A 20,368-nucleotide genomic window follows, 5' to 3' on the forward strand; every position below is an offset into this window, starting at 1 on the left:
TACACTCTTGCTCTAGATCCACTGGGTCTGAGCAGTTACGTGCAGCCCTGATGAATTCCCCTGTAGGGATAGCATTTAGGGTATGTCTAGGGTGACACGAGTTGGCAAGCAGAATGGAATTGCCCGCAGTGGGTTTCCGAAAGGTGTGGATGGTGACTGTATGTAATGAGGGATTCCCTGTGAGTGTAAGATCCAAATAGTCAATTTTGACCGGATCTGAGTTCATGGTGAATTTTAAATTAAGGTCATTATTATTGACATAAATCAGAAAGTCCCCCAGGAGAGCGGGGGGACCCCCCCACACCAAAAGTAAGTCGTCAATAAACCTGCCAAACCTGTCAATAAACCTGCCGCTGCTGTCCTCTCTCCTCTCCTGTCTATTTCTACCTCCATGGTTTGTCAGTGACAACTTTCTCTTAACACATTTTTATATTTCTATGTAATATTTTCAACGTCATTATTGTATTTTTATATTGTATTCTTTGGGGATATATGTCTCTTTAAGAGGCGGCTTGTGTGTTCCTGGGGGTGTAGCTTTCTCTCCCCTAGCTTCACATAAATTTCCTCTCACACAGGTACACTCTTAACTACGATTAAGGGCAGATGGTAGGCCCGATACGCGTTAGTTGATCCTGCGATTTTATTGCCTTGTCTGTGGATTTTCCAAATAAACATTTCAGCCTTTTTTTACCTCAACCTGCTCTGGTTTGCGGATCCTTTTTGCATTTCTCATGATAAACGACACTCAGTGCTCTCCTTTTTACAAAAGCTTGGCCCGGTAATTATCTGCTTACAGGAGACGCACTTAACTAAACAAAGTTTGCGGTGGCTTTCTAAAAAATGGATTTCCGCAGCTTTTCATTCAACTCATACTTCCTATTCTAGGGGGGTATCAATTCTTATTCACGCTAAACTTCAATTTCAGTTGATCTACTCACATGTGGATGCTGAAGGTAGATTTGTTATAGTACACGGGTATTTTAATTTAATAGAATGTATTGTGGTTGCTATTTATGTCCCGCACCCATTCTCATCTTCCAGCTTGCAACCTATTATTGAACTATTGCAAGATAAGATGCATATTCCTATGCTTTGGATTGGGGACTACAATATGTATTTGGATCAACAGTTAGACAGATTTCGGTCTAAATCCTCATCAGTCAACCAGCCTTCTTCTCTAGCAAAACTTCTAGGGGAGTTGGCACTATTAGATATCTGGCGTGCCTCACATCCCAAAGAATATGTCTACTCCTGCTTTAGCAGAACACATATGTCTCTCTCAAGGATAGACCTGGCAATAGGAAATCAGGCCCTTTTACCCTTATTGGATCAGGTAGAATATTTAGTACGATCCCTTTCAGATCATTCTCCCATTAAGGTTACGTTGTTAAACCCATTGAGGCTGCATAAGCCAAAAATGCCCTGGAAATTAAACCCATTTTGGCTTAATCTTATAAATACCCACGCACAAATTCTTCAAGAAATTAAAATATTCTTTGAATATAACAACGATCCACTTGGGATCTCCTGGGAAGCCTTTAAAGCTTTCCTCAGGGGGATTTTTGCACGGGAGATCAATAAAATCAGGTCTGGAACAAGGGAGAGACATATGTGTTTGTCTAGGAAGGTAATGGAGTCGGAGGTTGCTTTTATTTTGGATCCTACTCAAGCTAACAAAACCATATGGGTTCAGGCTCAGGAACTCTTAAAGGAGTACTTATTGGATAAAGCCAAGCACAAAAGGTTCTTCCTTAAGCAATCTTTCTTCGAACAAGGGGACCAAACGGGCCACTTACTGTCAGTTATCACTAAAGCACAATCCCCCATGAATCATATTAGTGCCTTAACAACCCCAGGGGGTAGAATTGTATCTGATAATGAGGGTATAGTAAAGGAACTGCACCGTTTTTATGTAGATCTATATACATCTAGAATTGATTACACTTTGGAAGAATTGACATCCTATCTGGGGAAAATAACTTTATTAAGGCTTTCTGATGAAGACCAAGCCATGTTGGATGCTCCCCGTATGTTGGAGGAGTTGGAAATTGCGGTGGCAGCTTTTCCAGGTAATAAAGCCCCAGGTTGCGATGGTTTACCGATCGAACTGTATAAACGTTACTCTAAGGATCTCCTCCCACATCTTTTGGAAGTATTTAATGAAGCATTTAAAACGGGCACCTTACCTAAATCCATGACAGAAGCAGCTATTATACTGCTTCCAAAGCCAGGGAAAGATCTTCTTAAAACTCCTATAGGCCCATATCCCTCTTGAATGCTGACATCAAGATACTGTCGAAGGTCTTGGCGAATAGATTAGCTAAAGTAATTACAACCATAATTAAATCTGATCAGTCAGGATTCATACCAGCAAAATCTACAGCCATTAATATCAGGCATACTTTTTTAAATATACAACTGCCAGCTGACAACGTGGGAAAGAGAGCTGTTCTATCTCTCGATATAGCCAAGGCCTTCGATAGTGTGGAATGGCAATATTTGATTGGGGTATTGGAAGCAATGCGGTTTGGCCCATCCTTTTGTAAATGGATTAAACTTCTGTACAATGCACCTGTGGCACGGCTGCGAGTTAATGACATGCAGTCCTCAATTTTTAGCCTGGGTAGGGGTACAAGGCAGGGGTTCCCTTTGTCACCTCTGCTGTTTGCAGTAGCCATAGAACCACTTGCAGAATTAATAAGATCCAATAGGCTGATCAGGGGCTTTAGATATGGGGATATTGAGGAAAAAGTTGCTCTATATGCGGACGACACATTGTTGTTTTTACAAGACACAAGTGATTCGTTAGAAAACGTAATGCTTACTCTTTCTATATTTGGAAAATACTCAGGTCTTATTGTCAATTGGGACAAGTCCTCCATTTTGCTCCTTAATAAGCCAGATGCTGAACTACCAAACTCCTGTGTGCAAATTCAAAAAGTGAGCTCCTTCAGATACTTAGGTATAGTAATATCAGCAGACATTGGGTCCTATGAAACTCTAAATATAACCCCCTTACTTACTAAAATTCGGAACAAATTGAAGATTTGGTCTAAAATGCCACTTTTACCGGTGCTCAAAATGGTAACTATGCCGCAACTGCTCTACCCTCTACATAATGCTCCAATATGGCTTCGTCTCAAGCTTTTTAAAACTCTAGACAGGATGTTTAGGGATTTTATGTGGGGCCAAGGTAGAGTAAAAATTAAGCTACAATTTTTTACAAAACTCCAAGGAGGAGGGTGGCCTGGCGGTACCCAATCCTTGGGTTTACTACCTAGCCTCTCAACTACAGCATCTAGTAGGCTGGGGGAATGAGGAGTTATCTGATGCCAGTAGATCCCTGTTATGCTATAGTTTGAAATTCAGGTCAATATATGCTGCTTTGGAAGCAGGGGTGGGTGGTATAGGGGGTGGAAAAGTACCTACTCTTATTCTTATGCAAAAGATTTGGAATAGAGTGCGTCTCATGCAAGATTTCGAGGGAATCACAAATTACACCCCTCTTAATGCTTCACCCCGACTAGAGGAATTATCACAACTAACCTTTTTGTCGGAATGGGTCAGGGGGGGGGGGGGGTCTCCTCATTAGCCCAGGTGTTAATTGAAGAGGAAGTGAAGCCTTTTTTTGAAATTCTCCAAATACTTCGGAAACCTAACTCAGTGATGCTGCAGTTTCAATATATGCAATTAAAGCATGCTATGAGAAAGCAACGTTTATCGCACTCTCTACGTCTCCAAATATCACCGGTTTTTAACTTTATCAGTCAATACAATGGACGTAGTGGCTTCATCTCAACCTGTTATTCAATGATACTTGGACTATATTTGAGGAGATTCCCTCTTAAAGAGAATCTGTATTGTTAAAATCGCTCAAAAGTAAACTTACCAGTGCGTTAGGGGACATCTCCTATTACCCTCTGTCACAATTTCGCCGCTCCTCGCCACATTAAAAGTGGTTAAAAACAGTTTTTAAAAGTTTGTTTGTAAACAAACAAAATGGCCACCAAAACAAGAAGTAGGTTGATGTACAGTATGTCCACACATAGAAAATACATCCATACACAAGCAGGTTGTATACAGCCTTCCTTTTGAATCTCAAGAGATCATTTGTGTGTTTCTTTCCCCCATGCACTGAAGTTTCAGGCTGCTCTTTTCTTCCTGCAAGCTTTGCCCTTGTTTGTAATTCCTCAGTATGTGAAAGCCCAGCCAGCTCAGAGGACGATTTATCCAGCTTGTAAAAGATAAGAGAGAGAAGAGAGAAGCTGCTCTAATCCTAAATAACACACAGGCAGTGTGCATAAAGGGGAGTTCATAGCAGAACCACAACACTGAAGAACTTGGCAGCCTTCCAGACACAGGCCGACAAGTCTGACAGGGGAAAGATACATTGATTTATTACAGAGACTGTGTTAGTAGAAAGTGCTGCAGTTAGCCAGAACACATTAGAATAGCTTTTGGAACGTGTAGGATGATAAAAAACAGGATGCAATTTTTGTTACGGAGTCTCTTTAAGTGTTATGATAAATGGGCACAGGAAGTGGGAGATTTGTCGGCTGAAGATTGGATAGATATCCTCCAGAATGTTCCCATGGTCTCTACTAATGCCTCTCACAAATTGTCACAACTTAATATCCTATATAGAAATCTACTAACTCCCAAACGACTTTTCTCTATGAATTATAAAGAAGATCCAATTTGCTACAGGTGTAGTAGAGACCATGGAGACTTGATACATATGCTCTGGCGCTGCCCTAAATTACACAGATACTGGGTAGCAGTTTTAGACCATATCGATACGGTTTCTAAACAGTGTTGCAATAGATCAGTTCAAATCTGCATTTTGGGCATATCTTCTGAGCTCAAACTACAGGAGCATACACAGATAATGGTACATCGTTTGCTATTCCAAGCCAGGAAATTAATCCTAATGAACTGGAAGAATTCAAACCCTCCGACGGTTGATATGTGGATTAAACAGGTCAACGCATATTTAAAAATGGAAAAACTTATTTATGCCCATAGGAATGCTATGTACAAATTTGAAAAAATATGGGAAGGCTGGTTGGGCACTCCTGGTTTACCAGATTTTTCTTTAATCCAGGATAGAATATTTAGTGCTCTCAACTGAGAGATGGTAGGGCGGTCAGTTATACTCCCCTAGAAGGGGCGCTGTAATGTCTTACATCATATTACCTATGTACAGGGAATTGGCTATTGAACGATAGTTATGATACAGGGGTGTGGGGGCGATCTCACTGTTTTAGTTTGATGTAATCTCTTTGTATGATCTTTCTATGTAAGGTGTTTCTGCTGCATGTAAGGACATTTTGATACAAAGTATTCTGTACTTGATTCTTTATATTTTTTAATAAAGGCTGATTTAAAAAAAAAAATGAAAGATTGTGATTAAAGGACCACTATCGCGAACAATTGTAGAATTTAAAATACATGTAAACACATACAAGTAAGAAGTACATTTCTTACAGAGTAAAATGAGTTATAAATTAATTTTTTCCTCTGTTGCCATCACTTACAGCAGGTAGTAGAAATCTGACAGAACCGACAGGTTTTGGACTAGTCCATCTCCTCATGGGGGGTTCTCAGCATGGCATTTATTCTTTCTAAAGACACTCTCTGAAAAGGATTTATACAAATATGCTGGCCAGCCTCCCTTTTTTTTGTCAGTTGGACAGAGCAACTGCCATTTACTAAGTGGTTTTGAAAATACAGAAAACCTTGAGAATCCCCCATGAGGAGATGGGCTAGCCCAAAATCTGTCAGTTCTGTCAGATTTCCACTACCTACTGTAAGTGACAGCAACATAGGAGAAAGGTAGTTTATGGCTCATTTTACTCTGGAAGAAATGTAAATGTAATGCGTTTACATGTATTTTAAATTATAAGATTTTTGCGATAGTGGTCTTTGAACAAGTCTGCTCCCCTCCCGCCTTTTCAGAAATGTAATAAGAAGAATGGATAGCAGTGAAGATGCTGGAACACTTGCCAGAAGATCATAGTGACAGTCGAGGCCAGGGATGCTCAGCAGAGCTCGAATATTCGAGTAGCTCGAATATTCTAGCTCTTTTTCAGCTATTCGAGCTCGAATAGCTGCAGCTATTCGAATGGGCTATTCGAGTGAACGCGAATAGCCCATTCACTATTTGAGCTATTCGAGCAAACAGCACTATTCGAGATCGAATACCGAGCTCGAATAGCGTCATAGCCCAGATTGATGTCCTTAGTGCCAATCAGAGGGCTCCCAGGCCCTCTGATGGCAGCCAATCACAGAGGGGGACCCTGGCCAGCCCCTACCCTATAAATAGCGGCCGCCATGTTAGGTTTTTCCGTCCTTGCTTGAGACTTGTACAGAGAGAGATCTGCTCCTTTGTGCTTTGGCTTAGCAAGTGCTCTATTGTGGTCAATCACCTAGCGTTTTTGCTCACATACACCTGCTATACACACCTATATTGTTGTTAGCTAGATAGAGATTGTATTTTAGTTAGTAGCTTGTGTGTTACATAGAGACAGCTGCTGCTGCAGGCAAGCTTACAGCTTTAGGCCTCAGGGCCTTACCTGTGTGGGCAGCTTTCCTCCTGTCCTCTGTTTATTTCTCATCTATACCTGTGTTTGTGCTGTGTATTCTACCCTGTCTTGTCCTTTACTACTGATTATAGTATGTTGTAGTTGTACTGTACTAGGGACACTCACTGTCACTGTTCATAGCTCCTGCGTGTGTGTGTGCGTGCACTGTCTGTAGTGTACAGTACACACACTCTATTTCCTTCTACTGAATCTGATTACTACTGATTATTGTATTTTCTAGTTGTACTAGTGTACTAGGGGACACACTCACTGTTCACTGTACACACTCACTGATTACTGATTATTGTATTTTGTATTTGTACTGTACTAGTAATCACTTAGCGATCTAATCACTTAGTGATTAGTGTCACCTCACCCATCAACCCACTCCATTAAAGTACCCCACTTTTTCACCCGCCCTTTTAAAAAACTTTTTTGTTTACCCAAAAACATCTAGGATGTCTGGAAGTGGCAGCCTGCTCGGTTTGGGCAAGGGGAAGGGCAGCAAGGGAATCAGGAGGAAAGGGAGCAGCATTGTGGCAAGCCGCGCCACCATGCACAGTTCCGCAGCAGCTGCGTCAGTGGCTAACATTCCGCCTATAGCCACTGGCCGTGGACGCCTTGGGCGCCCAGCAGGACCATCTGCAACTCACGCTGCAGTGACACAGCAGCAGCAGCGTGTAGTACCTGCTCCTATTTTCCTCCAGCCGGGTCGGAAACGTCCCATTGAGGAAAAGGATGCAGCCACTGTGGTGCAACTGATGACGGAGGATGAGCAGCCCGCCATCAGCTCTGCATCCGAGGCCTCCACCCTCACCACCACCACCACCCCTGTTCGCAGCAGCCGCCCAGCAGGGCCTGGGGAGGAGGCCAGTTCACCGTCACAAGTTGGCGACCTGTCATTCAGCAGTATTTTGACCCCAGGCATCATGAGGGAATTGTCTGCTGTTGTTGGCGATTTTGAGGAGGAGATGCTGATGGGCACTTTGGGGGAGGAGGGCTTGGACAGCAAGACTGTGGCGACAGTCAAGCAGCCCATCCAGGCATCCGGAGAGGAGTTTGGGGGGTCATCATCCCAGCAGGACATGTTTCAGGAGGGGGAGGATGATGATGATGACAGTGTGACGGACAAAGACTGGGTGCCACCAGCTCCTGGGGAGGTTATCATCAGCAGCTCTGAGGAGGAGGAGGAGGATGCGCTTGTGGGCCTTGCAAGGAGGCGCATCATTGCAAGCATTGGCAGCAGTAGGCAGGTCCCACAGCCTGCTGGTGTCTCAGGCTCAGCAGCAGCAGCAGCATCTGCCAGTACCACCACCAGCTGCACCCAAGCCCTCCCCCCAACCACCACAGGGAGACAGGCAGCAGCGGCTCCAGTCCGTAGGGGGTATTTCACGTCACCAATCTGGCAATTTTTCACCATGCCCACAGTTAACAGCAAGTACGCCACTTGCAACCACTGTCAGCGGAAGCTGAGCAGAGGTGCAGACCCCTTAAAGTTCAGCACCAGCTCTCTTCTGAACCATCTTGCTGCTAAACATTACCACCAGCATGAGGAGTTCAAGAGGCTGAAGGCATCTGGTGCTGGCAGTGGCACCACACCCACCACTGCACAGCCTTCAGCAGCAGCAGCAGCAGCAACAGCAGCCACCCGCCCTCCTGCTCCTCCAGCACCATCAGCAGGAGTGCGGAAACGCACTGCTCCTCCCCCCTCTGCAACTCCTGCCGCCGACACTGAGGCCTGTTCTGGCAGCAAGTCCTCAGTGGCCTCCTCTGCTCCCTCCAGTGATTCCCGTGCCAGCAAAAGGCAACGCCAGAGCCTTTTGAGCGAGTCCTTCCAGGGGGTGGTTAGGGCTCTGCCTCCCAGCAGCCGTCGCGTGCGGCAGCTGAACGGCTTGCTGGCACGGGCCATGTGCTCCCAACTCCTGCCGTACACGCTCGTGCAGGAGGGGAGCGACATGCGTGCGCTGCTTGCTTGTGCAGCCCCAGACTGGCAGCTCCCTAGCAGACACTTCTTTGCCCGCCAGGTCATGCCTGCACTGCACCGCTTTGTGATGGCCAATGTGGAGCGAGGGCTGGAGCACGCGGATGGTGAAAGGGTCCACGTCACCATGGACTCCTGGAGCAGCCGCATCGGGACAGGCCGCTACCTGTCCTTCACTGTCCACTGGGTCAGCTTGGTGGAAGGGGGTGAGGATGGGAGAGCAGCAGCGGGCACAGCAGCAGCAGCAACACAGTGCTTGGTGCCACTCCACAGGGTCAGGGGAACTGCAGCAGGTTCCTCCGATCCTCAGCCACTGGCCAAACCCCCTGCCTCAGCAGCAGCGTGAAGCCACGCCACTGCCAAGCGCTGCTGCAGTTGGTCAGCCTTGGGAAGACCAAACTGATGGCAACCCATGTGTTGGCCAAACTCCAGGAGCAGGAGAGGAGTTGGCTGACCCCCAGAGGCCTCAGAGTCGGAGAGGTGATGGCCGACAATGGGGCCAATCTGGTTGCCGCAATCGACAGGGGAAACCTGACCCACATCCCCTATCTTGCCCACGTGCTGAACCTGGTGGTGCAGAAGTTCTTGCGCACCTACCAGGGGATGGGCGAACTGCTGGAAACGGCAAGGAACCCTGGCGATGTTGGAGCATCTGGTTGAACAGAAGCACGCTGTCAACCAGTACCTTGCCCTGGCCACTGTGTCCGCCGCTCAGAAAAGGGACAAGACCAGCAACATCCCGACCATCATCCCCGATGACGACTGGGGGCACATGCAGCAGGTGTGCTTAGTGCTGGCTCCCTTTCTGCAGGCCACCAACATGGTGAGCAGGGACCATGCTATGGTGTGCGAGTGGGTGCCCCTGGTTTGTCTGCTGAACAGGGCCCTCGATGCTTTGCTGGAACAGGGAGCGGCAGCCTTGGCCCAGCAGGAGCGGCATGCAGCTGCACAGTCCACCTCTGAAAGGGAGGAGGAGGAGGACTTGGTGGAGGTCCCTGACCTTGCTGCTGATGATGCCCCTGTTGATCCCATGGAGTATTGGGTCAAGCGCCTGGAGATCTGGAGCGAGCTGGCGCAGTACGCCCTGGAAGTGCTGTCCTGTCCCCCTTCCAGTGTGCTGTCCGAGCGCTGCTTCAGTGCAGCTGGTGGCATGGTCACCGAGAAACGCTCACGTCTGTCTCACAAGTCTGTGGACAGACTGACGTTTCTCAAGATGAACCAGGCGTGGGTGGAAGGCGAGTTCCTGGCCCCTGTTATCGGCGAGAGGGGGACATGAAGTGGCTGCCGGAACCATCGTTAATATGCCTTACCACCCTTTACCACCTCCTGGCTCCTGCTCACTAAGCCAGCCTGGTTCACTTTGACTATTACGTCGCCTGTGTAGCCACACATTTTACAAGTACAGTGGGCTGCTGTGTACTGCCCTTCTGCTGTCTGTCTGTGTTTCCCACTGCCAGGGTACACAGAATTACCATCTGCTGCCACTCTGCCACCAGCTATTACATCCAACAATAGCTATATCTGTGTAATTTGCTGTAAAAAAAAATAAAATAAAATAAAAAAAAAAAGGTTTAATTTTTCTGAGGTGCCCGGGTTGAAAACTGTGTTGTCCCAGTTGTGTATTGGACACGATGTGGGCTGCATGACCGCTGTCTGGGACCTCCTGTTGTGTTTATTTACAGCCCTGGTATCACCGCTAGGTACCAGGGCTATTATGTCATGCTGCCTGCCTGCTGCCACACTCACACTACTCCTCCATTCCTCCTGCTGCTGCTGTCTGTCTGTGTTTCCCACTTCCAGGGTACACAGAATTACCATCTGCTGCCACTCTGCCACCAGCTATTACGTCCAACAATAGCTATATCTGTGTAATTTGCTGTAAAAATAAATAAATAAATAAAAAAAAAAGGTTTAATTTTTCTGAGGTGCCCGGGTTGAAAACTGTGTTGTCCCAGTTGTGTATTGGACATGATGTGGGCTTCACGACCGCTGTCTGGAACCTCATGCTGTGTATTTACGGCCTGGTACCACCGCTAGGTACCACAGCCTATTATGTCTCGCTGCCTGCCTCATTGACTGCCTGCTGCCACACACTCATCCTCCTCCTCCTGCTGCTGAATTTACCTCCTGCTGTCTGTGTGTTTCCACTGCCAGGGAGCACATACAATGGAGCTTCCACCATGCGCCACCAGCTATTTATTACGATCAAAAATAGCTGCATTTCTTTAAAAAAATATATATATATAGAAGAGAAAGAAGTGAAGAAGAAGAAGATATAGAAAAAGAAGAAGAAGATATAGAAAAAGAAGAAGAAGATATAGAAAAAGAAGAAGAAGAAGAAGAAGAAGAAGAAGAAGAAGAAGAAGATGAAGAAGAAGAAGAAGAAGAAGAAGAAGAAGATATAGAAAAAGAAGAAGAAGATATAGAAGAAGAAGATATAGAAGAAGATATAGAAGAAGAAGATATAGAAGAAGATATAGAAGAAGAAGAAGAAGAAGAAGATATATAAGAAATAGAAGAAGAAGATATATAAGAAATAGAAGAAGAAGATATATAAGAAATAGAAGAAGAAGATGAAGAAGAAGAAGATGATAAAGAAGAAGAAGAAGAAGAAGAAGAAGAAGAAGAAGAAGAAGAAGAAGAAGAAGAAGAAGAAGAAGAAGAAGAAGAAGAAGAAGAAGATATAGAAGAAGAAGAAGAAGAAGAAGAAGAAGATATATAAGAAATAGAAGAAGAAGATATAGAAGAAATAGAAGAAGAAGATATATAAGAAATAGAAGAAGAAGATGATAAAGAAGAAGAAGAAGAAGAAGAAGAAGAAGAAGATATAGAATAAGAAGAAGAAGAAGAAGATATAGAAGAAGATATAGAAGAAGAAGAAGAAGAAGAAGAAGAAGAAGATATAGAAGATAAAAAGAAGAAGAAGAAGAAGTATATACAGTACTGAACAGAATTTTGGACACACCTTCTCATTCAAACTTTTTTTTTTTTTAAAGGAACATCCCCACATAATCACTTGCTGTTGTTATTTGGAAAAAAGGATGTTTCTTGCATCATTCACCCCCAAAACAAGTGTTGGAAGCTATTTAAGGCCAATTCGAATAGTCAGCTCAAATAATGAGCTCGAATACTGACTCGAATAGTGAGCTCGAATACCGAGGTCGAATCGAATAGTAAAAAATATGCGACTCGAATATTTGACCTAACTCGAATAATTTACTATTCGAATTCGACCTAACTCAAATAATAAAAAGGGGTATCCGAGCATCCCTGGTCGAGGCAGGGGACCTGAAGAGTATAGTAGGAGAGAAAAAACAGTGACCAGGCGATCCCTTACTAGAGAGGTGTTCTATGTTCTAGAGAGAAAACTGTGTCTTATTATAAAGCAGGAATGATATACATTTTAAAACTGAACTGTACCTTAGCAAATCACCTTTTTTTAAAAAAATGTATACATATTTACATTTCTAATGTTTTCTTATTCTACAGTCCCCAGCACTCCAAACCCAGCAGCACACTATGAACAGCCCTGAGGGACAAGATGGGAAACCATGCATATAAGTAAACCACTAGGATAAAGGCCACCTGCTAACTGAAAGGATATAACACATCATGCATGTTAATATCTGCTATGTCACAAAGATGCATTCATCTACTATTGTTTTCAACCATTACTTCACAAACAGAATTTTTTATATGCCAAACTGCCTCTTATTCATTTTACAATAAAACTTATGAACCTGGCTTTTAGTCAAAAATGTATTCTGTGTATGAAACCAAATCACAGACCTTCTCCGGTGGATAGCTATGATTTTGCATGCAAATTGCTCCAACGAGAAACACAGGGTTTTATATGAACAAAGTCTCTATTTATTCTTCAATCAAATGTCTTCAAAGTTGCGGATAAAGCGTATGGACACAATTTCAGGATTCCAAATCACATAAGAGACTGCCTGACACATGTTTCATGGTCAAAAGCCGTTTCCTCAGAGGCACACAGTATACAAACACATCAACTATGGACCATAACAAGTGTATAGCCGCAATCTGTGCTCTAAAGAGAATAGGTGTTCAGCAATGATTCTATGCCCGGTATACACATCCATGGACTGAAAGGAACACAACTGACCTTCCACGTGGGTACAAAAAAAAAAAGCTTATGATTGTACATGAACAACTCAATCAGTGCTGTTTCAGTGCCTGCACTTCCTCATTTAACATAAAAACAGTATTATGAACCAGGTAAAGCAACCATAAGGCCAACATACACTACTTGATCTGGTAATCGATTGATATCTACCAGGTATTGGTTGTTTACCTGCTTGTCATATTGCATTATTTGACATTAGATCAGATCTCAGCTGAAATCAAATGTATTATCATTAGCACTGCTGGTGCTCCTGGCTTTGTATTGGGCGATGGAGTACAAGGATAAAGGTGATCATACATTAGTCAATTTTCATTAATCGGCAGAATTGATCATCATGACTGCATCTGCCAGAGATCAATGCCACGATGTGGCTGCCCAAAATCGACTGTACATCCTACAATGATATGCCACCCAATCAATCCAGATTTACTGGTCAACCACCTAAAATTGATTGCCAGTTCTCCTACTTTTGCATAGCGTTAAAAAGATATAAGGCATTCTATTTTTTGCAGGCTGAGGTTTGCATATTACATATTACCAATTACTCAATGCAAATGTGAAAATATAAGAATTTGGTTGTGCAGCGGTTGGACCATATCTTGTAGTGAAACAATGTTCAGCAGCTCACACCATCCATTTCCCTACTGTAAACATGAGAACAATGCTTTCCCTGTTGTTATACACATACTTTACTTCCTTATATGTATAAAACAAAACCAGAATTCCGTAAAATTAACTGATTTCTCCCAGTAAGTGTAATTTAATAGACAAACTGCAATTTTATAATCATCTGCAGGGGCATATCAAGTGAAATCCAATACCAGGGCTGCTGTTTTTTAGGGTTTTAATGCACTTACACTTATAGTGTATCCAAGGTGACATGTGACATGATGATTTTTATGTATAGTGCCAAATATACAAATAACTAGGCTGTGTTCCTTTTCTTCTTTTTTTCTGCCAAAGAGTTAAACATTTAGATATGCATGTTTTTCTCCAGTTGGGACCCAGTTGGACAATAGCGTAATCCTCACTGATAAGGAATTACAGCCATAAAACTCTTGCCTGGGAGACAATAGCTTCTGAGTGCAGGGGATAGATTAAAAAGGTCAAATGTTCACCTATTTCAACTTTTGAACTCTGTCAGACTGTGTGAAAGACTGTATCATTCAGTGGGGCAATACAACATTCAGGACTCTTTCACACTGGGGCGTTGCAGTAATATTAATTTTAAGTAATTTTAGTCTATGGGGACTTTCGTACTGTCACGGTAAGGCACGATGCGATGGAAATGATGCTTTCACCACATCCCCAGCACTTAAATAGATCTACATTACCACGCAGTAACATAGATCTACGTTGGCCTGTGATGGTATGTGGCAAACTGGAAGTCATGTAAGTCTAAGGCGATGCAGGGATTTCAAAAATGATGCCGGTGGTGGTGTGGCGCACATGCCCAGAAGCGTATTTTTTACAAAACACTTACATGCACTTCCATATTTCCGAAACAGGACAGGATGTGTGCGCAAGCGAGCGTCAATTACTATTTAGCTGTCAGCCAGAAGGGGATTACCGTATATTAAGGCAGTGATCCCCAAAGGCCTGTTTTTGGCAGTGCAGCCCCGCTGCCGCCAAGCCGTAGTGTGAAACTGGCTTCAACCTACTATTTTAGCTTAAACACAGAAAATAATACTGTGGGATTCTACTGTAATTAAATCATTAAGTAAATGGTCATTTTTAGAAGTAGGAGGATAGATACAATTTTTCTCATCAGTTTATTTTCACCTTGAGTTTCCTTTAAATTGGCTTAAAGGGAACCTGAAGTGAGTAAAATTATTTAAAATAAACACATGATGTAGCTGCAAATGAATATTACGTACTAACCTCACTGTCAGTTCCTCTCAGAAGCTCACCATTTTCTTCTTACAGTGATCCCTTCCAGTTCTGACAATATTTTGTCAGAACTGAAATATACCAGTTGCTGTCAGTTACTGTATATATAAGCTGCTGTCAGTTACAACTGAATGTGCAAGGTAATGACCAAGTTTCCCTGTGGCTGACCAGGAAGCTGTTATGGGGTAGTGGCCATTTTTAAAATGGAGGACGGAGAATTCCATTGATCACAGTGGACAAATGGGATGCAGGAGAGGAGAAAGAGATTGAGGAGTAGACTATACAGGAGGTAAGTATGACCTGTGTATGGTTATTTTGACTTTTTATTTTCAGTTCAGGTTCTCTTTAAAGCAAACCTGAAGTGAAAAACTGGTGAGGTACTCAACTGTATCTATAGCCCTAATGCTAAATAGGACTTTCCTGAAGTCTTTTAGTCTTATTTTGATTTTAAAGCTTCAAAATCTAGGTTTGTGGTAAGTTTACACTGCATCCATTGCAATGCATATGCCGTACAGCTCAATGGATTGCTATATTGGTGGCTTCTGATAACACACACATCATAATGCATGGTATCTCATCACCATTCATTTGTAACGCAGGTGTAATATGCGCACTGTCCAGTGGTTCACAGCTTGGCTCGCATTATTATGACGTAACCCAATGCACTATGGAGTCAACACACCAATGTGAATGTGCCCATTGTGGAACAATTGCAGAGCGTTGCTTACAATTATAGCTTACATTTCAATGCACTGCAACACGCATACTATTAACAAACCCTTAGGTTGTTGACTGTCTCAGGTGAAAGGCAAGTATTTTTTAAATGTTTTTAACCACTTGAGGACCCACACTTAACCCCTCCTTAAGGAACAGCGCTGTTTTAGCTGATCTGTGCTGGGTGGGCTGTGCAGCCCCCAGCACAGATCAAACACCAGGCAGAGCGACCAGATCGCCCCCCTTTTTTTCCCACTAGGGGGATGATGTGCTGGGGGGGTCTGATCGCTCCTGCCTGCCTGGGTGTTGCGGGGGGGGCACCTCAAAGCCCCCCTCCGTGGCGAAATTCCCCCCTCCCTCTCCTCCCTCCCTTCCCCGGAGATCCGAGGCTGCACAGGAACGGATCTGTCCTGTGCAGCCTCTAACAGGCTCCTGCCTGTCATGTGACAGCGATCCCCGGCCGCTGCTTGGCCGGGGATCGCTGTTCTGGTACAACGCTGCTACTGTTAGTAACGTTGTAAAAATATAAACAAAGCGGATTATTTCCGCTTGTGTTTACATTTAGCCTGCGAGCCGCGATCGGTGGCCCGCAGGCTATTCATGGAGCCCCCCGCCGTGAATTGACAGAAAGCAGCCGCTCGTGCGAGCGGCTGTTTCCTGATTAATTAGCCTGCAGCCGGCGAGGCAGAACTGCGTCGCTGGTCCTGCAGCTGCCACTTTGCCGACGCGCGGTATGAGTGCGCGGTCGGCAAGTGGTTAATGTTTATTCAGCTACCATACAGACAAATCTTCAACTATTGAACTTTATCAGTTACCTGCCCTCAGAAGTGTTTCTCAGCCGCACAGAGTTTTATGACCTCTTGTTAGTTAGCAGAGTGAGTTACTCATCAGTCCCACTGCAGACTGTGATATACAGCCCTGGATTCTTAACTCATACAGTGAGAAAAGAAACAGGATGCAAGTAAGTAGAACTGGAACTGCACATACATGTTAATCTCATCAGGTTACATGTCACTTCGAGTTCCTTTAAAATGTCTTGAATGATACTCCCCAACTTTATAAAACTGGCATATCACTTCCACCATGTATAGCACAAGTTAATACTTTCTGCCCACACTGTGAATACACAACTAAAAATAACTTAAATAACTTTAAAGTGAGAAACTGCAAGTTAAGAGGCCATCTAAGTTCCCAAAAGATATTGTGCATTGTTTAAACTGTCATTCCCATTAGATGTGCCAAATTACTAAAACTGCAGTGAAAAGAGACAATCTAGCCAGTCAAGAATCAGTTAATACAATACTATGTGAACAGAATTACAAAGGCACTGTTGATCTTTTTTTTTTTTTGGGGGGGGGGGGGGGCGGTCAGAGGGGGGCTGGGTTGTTATTTTGTTGTTGTTGTTGTTGTTGTTGTTTTTTTAACCAGACATGCCACATTCACAACTGTCCATGGTAAAATATATAATTTAGCAATATTTGTTAGAACAATACACAGTTTTGCTATTTGCAGAATAATCTAATTGTAATATTTTGCATACAGTAATCTCACCTTTCCAATGTTCCAGTGCTCCCTGGATGAGCTGGTCTGACCGGACCAGGATAACATTTATAGTGCTAGGTGCCTTTCGTACCTTCTAATGTTTCTTCATAAGGCTTGTTCACTTGCTTTAAAATGTCATGTAAGTGCTGATGTGTTTCCATTTTAAAGTGCTTCTGAACTGCTACAGTTGATTTTTATTTTTTGACAGTGGTCTTTTGCTTTGTTCATTGCAAATATATCTGTGAATCTTGATTTTCCATCTGCAAGAAGTACTTTCAGATTCTTACATTTAAGTATGTCTCTCAATTAAATAGTTTTGTTTATTTTGAAGCATTAGTATGCCCTTCACAGTGTGGTTTGGTTTGGCTCCACATCGCTCAGCTCACAGGTGAGGCTTACATTTTCATACCTATTTTGCAAATCTCTGTGGGATTAACTTTCTCTGAGCGTTTTCCCAACAGCAGCAGTGTCTCTGTAAAGTTGGAACCATCTGGATGGCTGCCATGGAAACAAGGATGCCATGACAACTGGGTTTCCCAGGAAACCCATGTTGCTATGGAAACTGCATCACTCGGGTCAGAATTAGTAACTTCCGATGAAAAGCAAGTCCAGCAGTTTAATCTTCCTCTGGCATGTACACTGTCACGCATAACAGTATCCATTGAAGGCAGATTCTCTTGCTGCATGGTTTATACAATGTAACTCATACTTGGCACTATTAGTAAAGTATAATTTGTACATATTGTTTTCAGTTCAAGTTGCTAGGCTATATAAGATTACTTTTATATATCAGAAATCTAATTAAACACATTTCTTTCAGCGTAAATCGAATGTACGCTCTGATCGAGTTCATCTCGTTTCACAGATAAGCTTCCACGATCTGATGTTTACAACATGTCCACAAAATAAAAAAGGCGAGAGAATAGTAATCCAAATTTGAAATAAGTAAAAAGTGTAATAAAGAAAAATATAAATAGGCTTTAGAGGTAAATGGTGATCCACTGAAAGCATCTGTTGCTTCAGAAGCAATTGTATTATGTCCCATGTGCTTTGTAATTACGCTCTTTACTCCGGTTTATATGAATGAGGTTATTTCCAATGATAGGCTACAAACAGCACTTGCTTTGGAAGTATAAATAAACTAGCGACTTAGTTCCCCCTTTCTGTTGCAAAATGATAAAAACAAAAGAGATGTGCAGCCCCCCGGCACAGCAGACTGTGCAGCTCTGCTTTCTAGCACCACTTGGATGTACAGAGATAGTGAGCACAGCAGCTTCTCTCCCACAGGAGCTTCAGAAATGAACATTAAAAAGTGGGACACGCTGATGCCGATGGTGGTGAGATTTCTAGTGGCTCCTTTACATTCCCGAGATCCCAACAAGTGTCATTACACATCTGTGAAGATCTTCTTGATATTCACACAGTTCGGGTTATTGGTGGTGGTGGTACAGTTGGCAGCCTTAAAACTAGGCTGTTTGAAGGGTCCCGGGCTGACTCCCTCCTCTATCACCATGTACTCAGACTTGCTCAATGTGGAATTGCTACGGGTCTTTTTCAGATCCTCGTTGGAGGAGAGGTGCTGGCAGCTTCCCACATGCAGGTACTGAGCTTGCTCCTCTCCCTCGGTCTCCCGATGATAGAAATAGTTAAAGTTGGACACGATGACAGGCACTGGCAGGGCAATGGTTAGCACACCCGCTATGGCACACAGAGACCCCACTATTTTCCCCCCTATAGTGACCGGGTGCATGTCTCCATAGCCTACTGTAGTCATGGTGACCACTGCCCACCAGAAGGCGTCCGGGATACTGTTGAAGCCTGAGGCCGGGTCATCAGCTTCAGCAAAGTACACAGCGCTGGAGAACAGGATGACCCCGATGAAGAGGAAGAAGATGAGCAGCCCCAACTCCCTCATGCTGGCTTTCAGAGTTTGCCCCAGAATCTGCAGCCCCTTTGAGTGTCTGGAGAGTTTAAATATGCGAAAGACTCTGACCAGCCGAATGACCCTCAGGATGGCCAGAGACATGGCTTGCTGCCCATTGCCCTGGCGCTCAGCTAGCTCGGTGCCCAGGGTGATGAAGTAGGGAATGATGGCTACAATGTCAATGATGTTCATGATGTTCTTGGAGAAGGTAGCCTTGCTGGGACAGGCAAAGAACCTGACCAGCAGCTCGAAGGAGAACCAGATGATGCACAGGGTCTCCACCACAAAGAAAGGGTCCGTGAAGGAACTGCTCAGGAAGGGTCCGGTGCCATTCACTGGGGGCAATATGGGCCCGTTGTACTCCTTATCGTCCCGGAACTCGGGCAAAGTTTCCAGGCAGAAGATGACAATGGAGATGAGGATGACCAGCACTGAGACAATGGCAATGCCCCGGGCTGGCCCAGAGCTCTCCGGGTACTCAAAGAGGAGCCAGACTTGTTTCTGGAAGTCATTGGCGGGCAGCGGCCTCTCCTCCTCCCTGATGAAGCCCTCATCCTCCCGAAACTTCTCCATGGCTTCCTCCCCCAGCTCGTAGAAGCGGATCTCCTCGGAGAAGATGTCTATGGGCACATTGACTGGGCGGCGGATCCTGCCACCCGACTGGTAGTAGTACAGGATCGCATCGAAGCTCGGCCGGTTCCTGTCAAAGAAGTACTCGTTCCGCAGGGGGTCGAAGTATCGCATCCTCTTCTTGGGGTCGCCCAGCAGGGTGTCCGGGAACTGCGCTAAAGTTTTCAGCTGTGTCTCGAAGCGGAGGCCGGAGATATTGATGACCACCCGCTCGCAGCACTCATGCTCGTCCTGCTCGTGCTGCCCGCCCGGCGCCTCCTCCAGCAGGTGATCGCACGCCACCACCGTCATGATCTCCTGCTCGGCGTCCGTGTAGCCCGGGTTGATGATGTTGCTGTTGGTGCGGTGCCTGGTGGAGGACGGCGGAGGCGAGTGCAGGAGGCTGAGGTGCTCGTCCATAAAGGTGAGCTGAGGGGAGGGCGGGCAGGGGAAGCGGCGGCCTCCTCCTTCTGCCCACTGCCAGAGCCGCCGGGTCCCCTCCCCGCTCTACCTCTCGCTAACACACAAGGCAGCGCCCCTTCTCCTGACATCCAGATCCCGGGATGGAGCCCAGCAGTGTGCGTGCGCAGCGCGTTATATAGCGTCTCCCCACCGTCCCTCTCTGCTCGGTGCCGCTCCGCCCCCAGCAACAGCCTGAGCCCGCCCACAGAGAGCGCGCGGCTCGCTGCCAGCAGCAACCACCTGAGGGACGCGGGAGAGGAGGGCGCGCGCTGGTGCCGGGGTGGTGTCCGGTGCCGGCCAATGGCAGCTGGGCTACGCTGGGCTGCGCTGTCACTCAGGCACAGGTGGCTGGAGAGATGGAGAGGCTGGCGATTGCTCGGAATCTACCTGCAGCTGTGTTGTGTCTACATTCTGCCTTCTCCAGATTGCACGACAGCATTTTGTTTAATTATTTTTTTGCCATTTACAAAATTCAGTATGTGTAAAAAATATTTTTAAAAAAGATGAGGCGG

At 44.9% G+C, this 20,368-nt stretch overlaps 1 protein-coding gene and 1 long non-coding RNA gene across 3 annotated transcripts in view; one reads left to right on the forward strand and one right to left on the reverse strand.

Annotated features, from left to right (window-relative positions):
• The window catches only part of LOC137544474 (uncharacterized), a 35,430-nt gene extending 23,160 nt beyond the window's left edge, over positions 1-12,270 (forward strand). Inside the window, exon 3 of the long non-coding RNA XR_011025871.1 lies at positions 12,055-12,270. This is a non-coding gene — a long non-coding RNA (uncharacterized lncRNA). The remainder of the gene's footprint in view (positions 1-12,054) is intronic.
• The window catches only part of LOC137546804 (potassium voltage-gated channel subfamily A member 3-like), a 122,851-nt gene extending 102,859 nt beyond the window's left edge, over positions 1-19,992 (reverse strand). For both annotated transcript variants that reach the window (XM_068269671.1, XM_068269672.1), the window contains exon 1: positions 16,871-19,992. In XM_068269671.1, the coding sequence (XP_068125772.1) occupies positions 18,249-19,814 (1,566 nt within the window). In that variant the 5' untranslated portion in view covers positions 19,815-19,992 and the 3' untranslated portion in view covers positions 16,871-18,248. The remainder of the gene's footprint in view (positions 1-16,870) is intronic.
• Positions 19,993-20,368: the final 376 nt, after the last annotated feature.

The sequence above is a fragment of the Hyperolius riggenbachi genome, chromosome 2 (genome assembly GCF_040937935.1).
Source record: "Hyperolius riggenbachi isolate aHypRig1 chromosome 2, aHypRig1.pri, whole genome shotgun sequence".
Lineage (NCBI taxonomy): Eukaryota > Metazoa > Chordata > Amphibia > Anura > Hyperoliidae > Hyperolius > Hyperolius riggenbachi.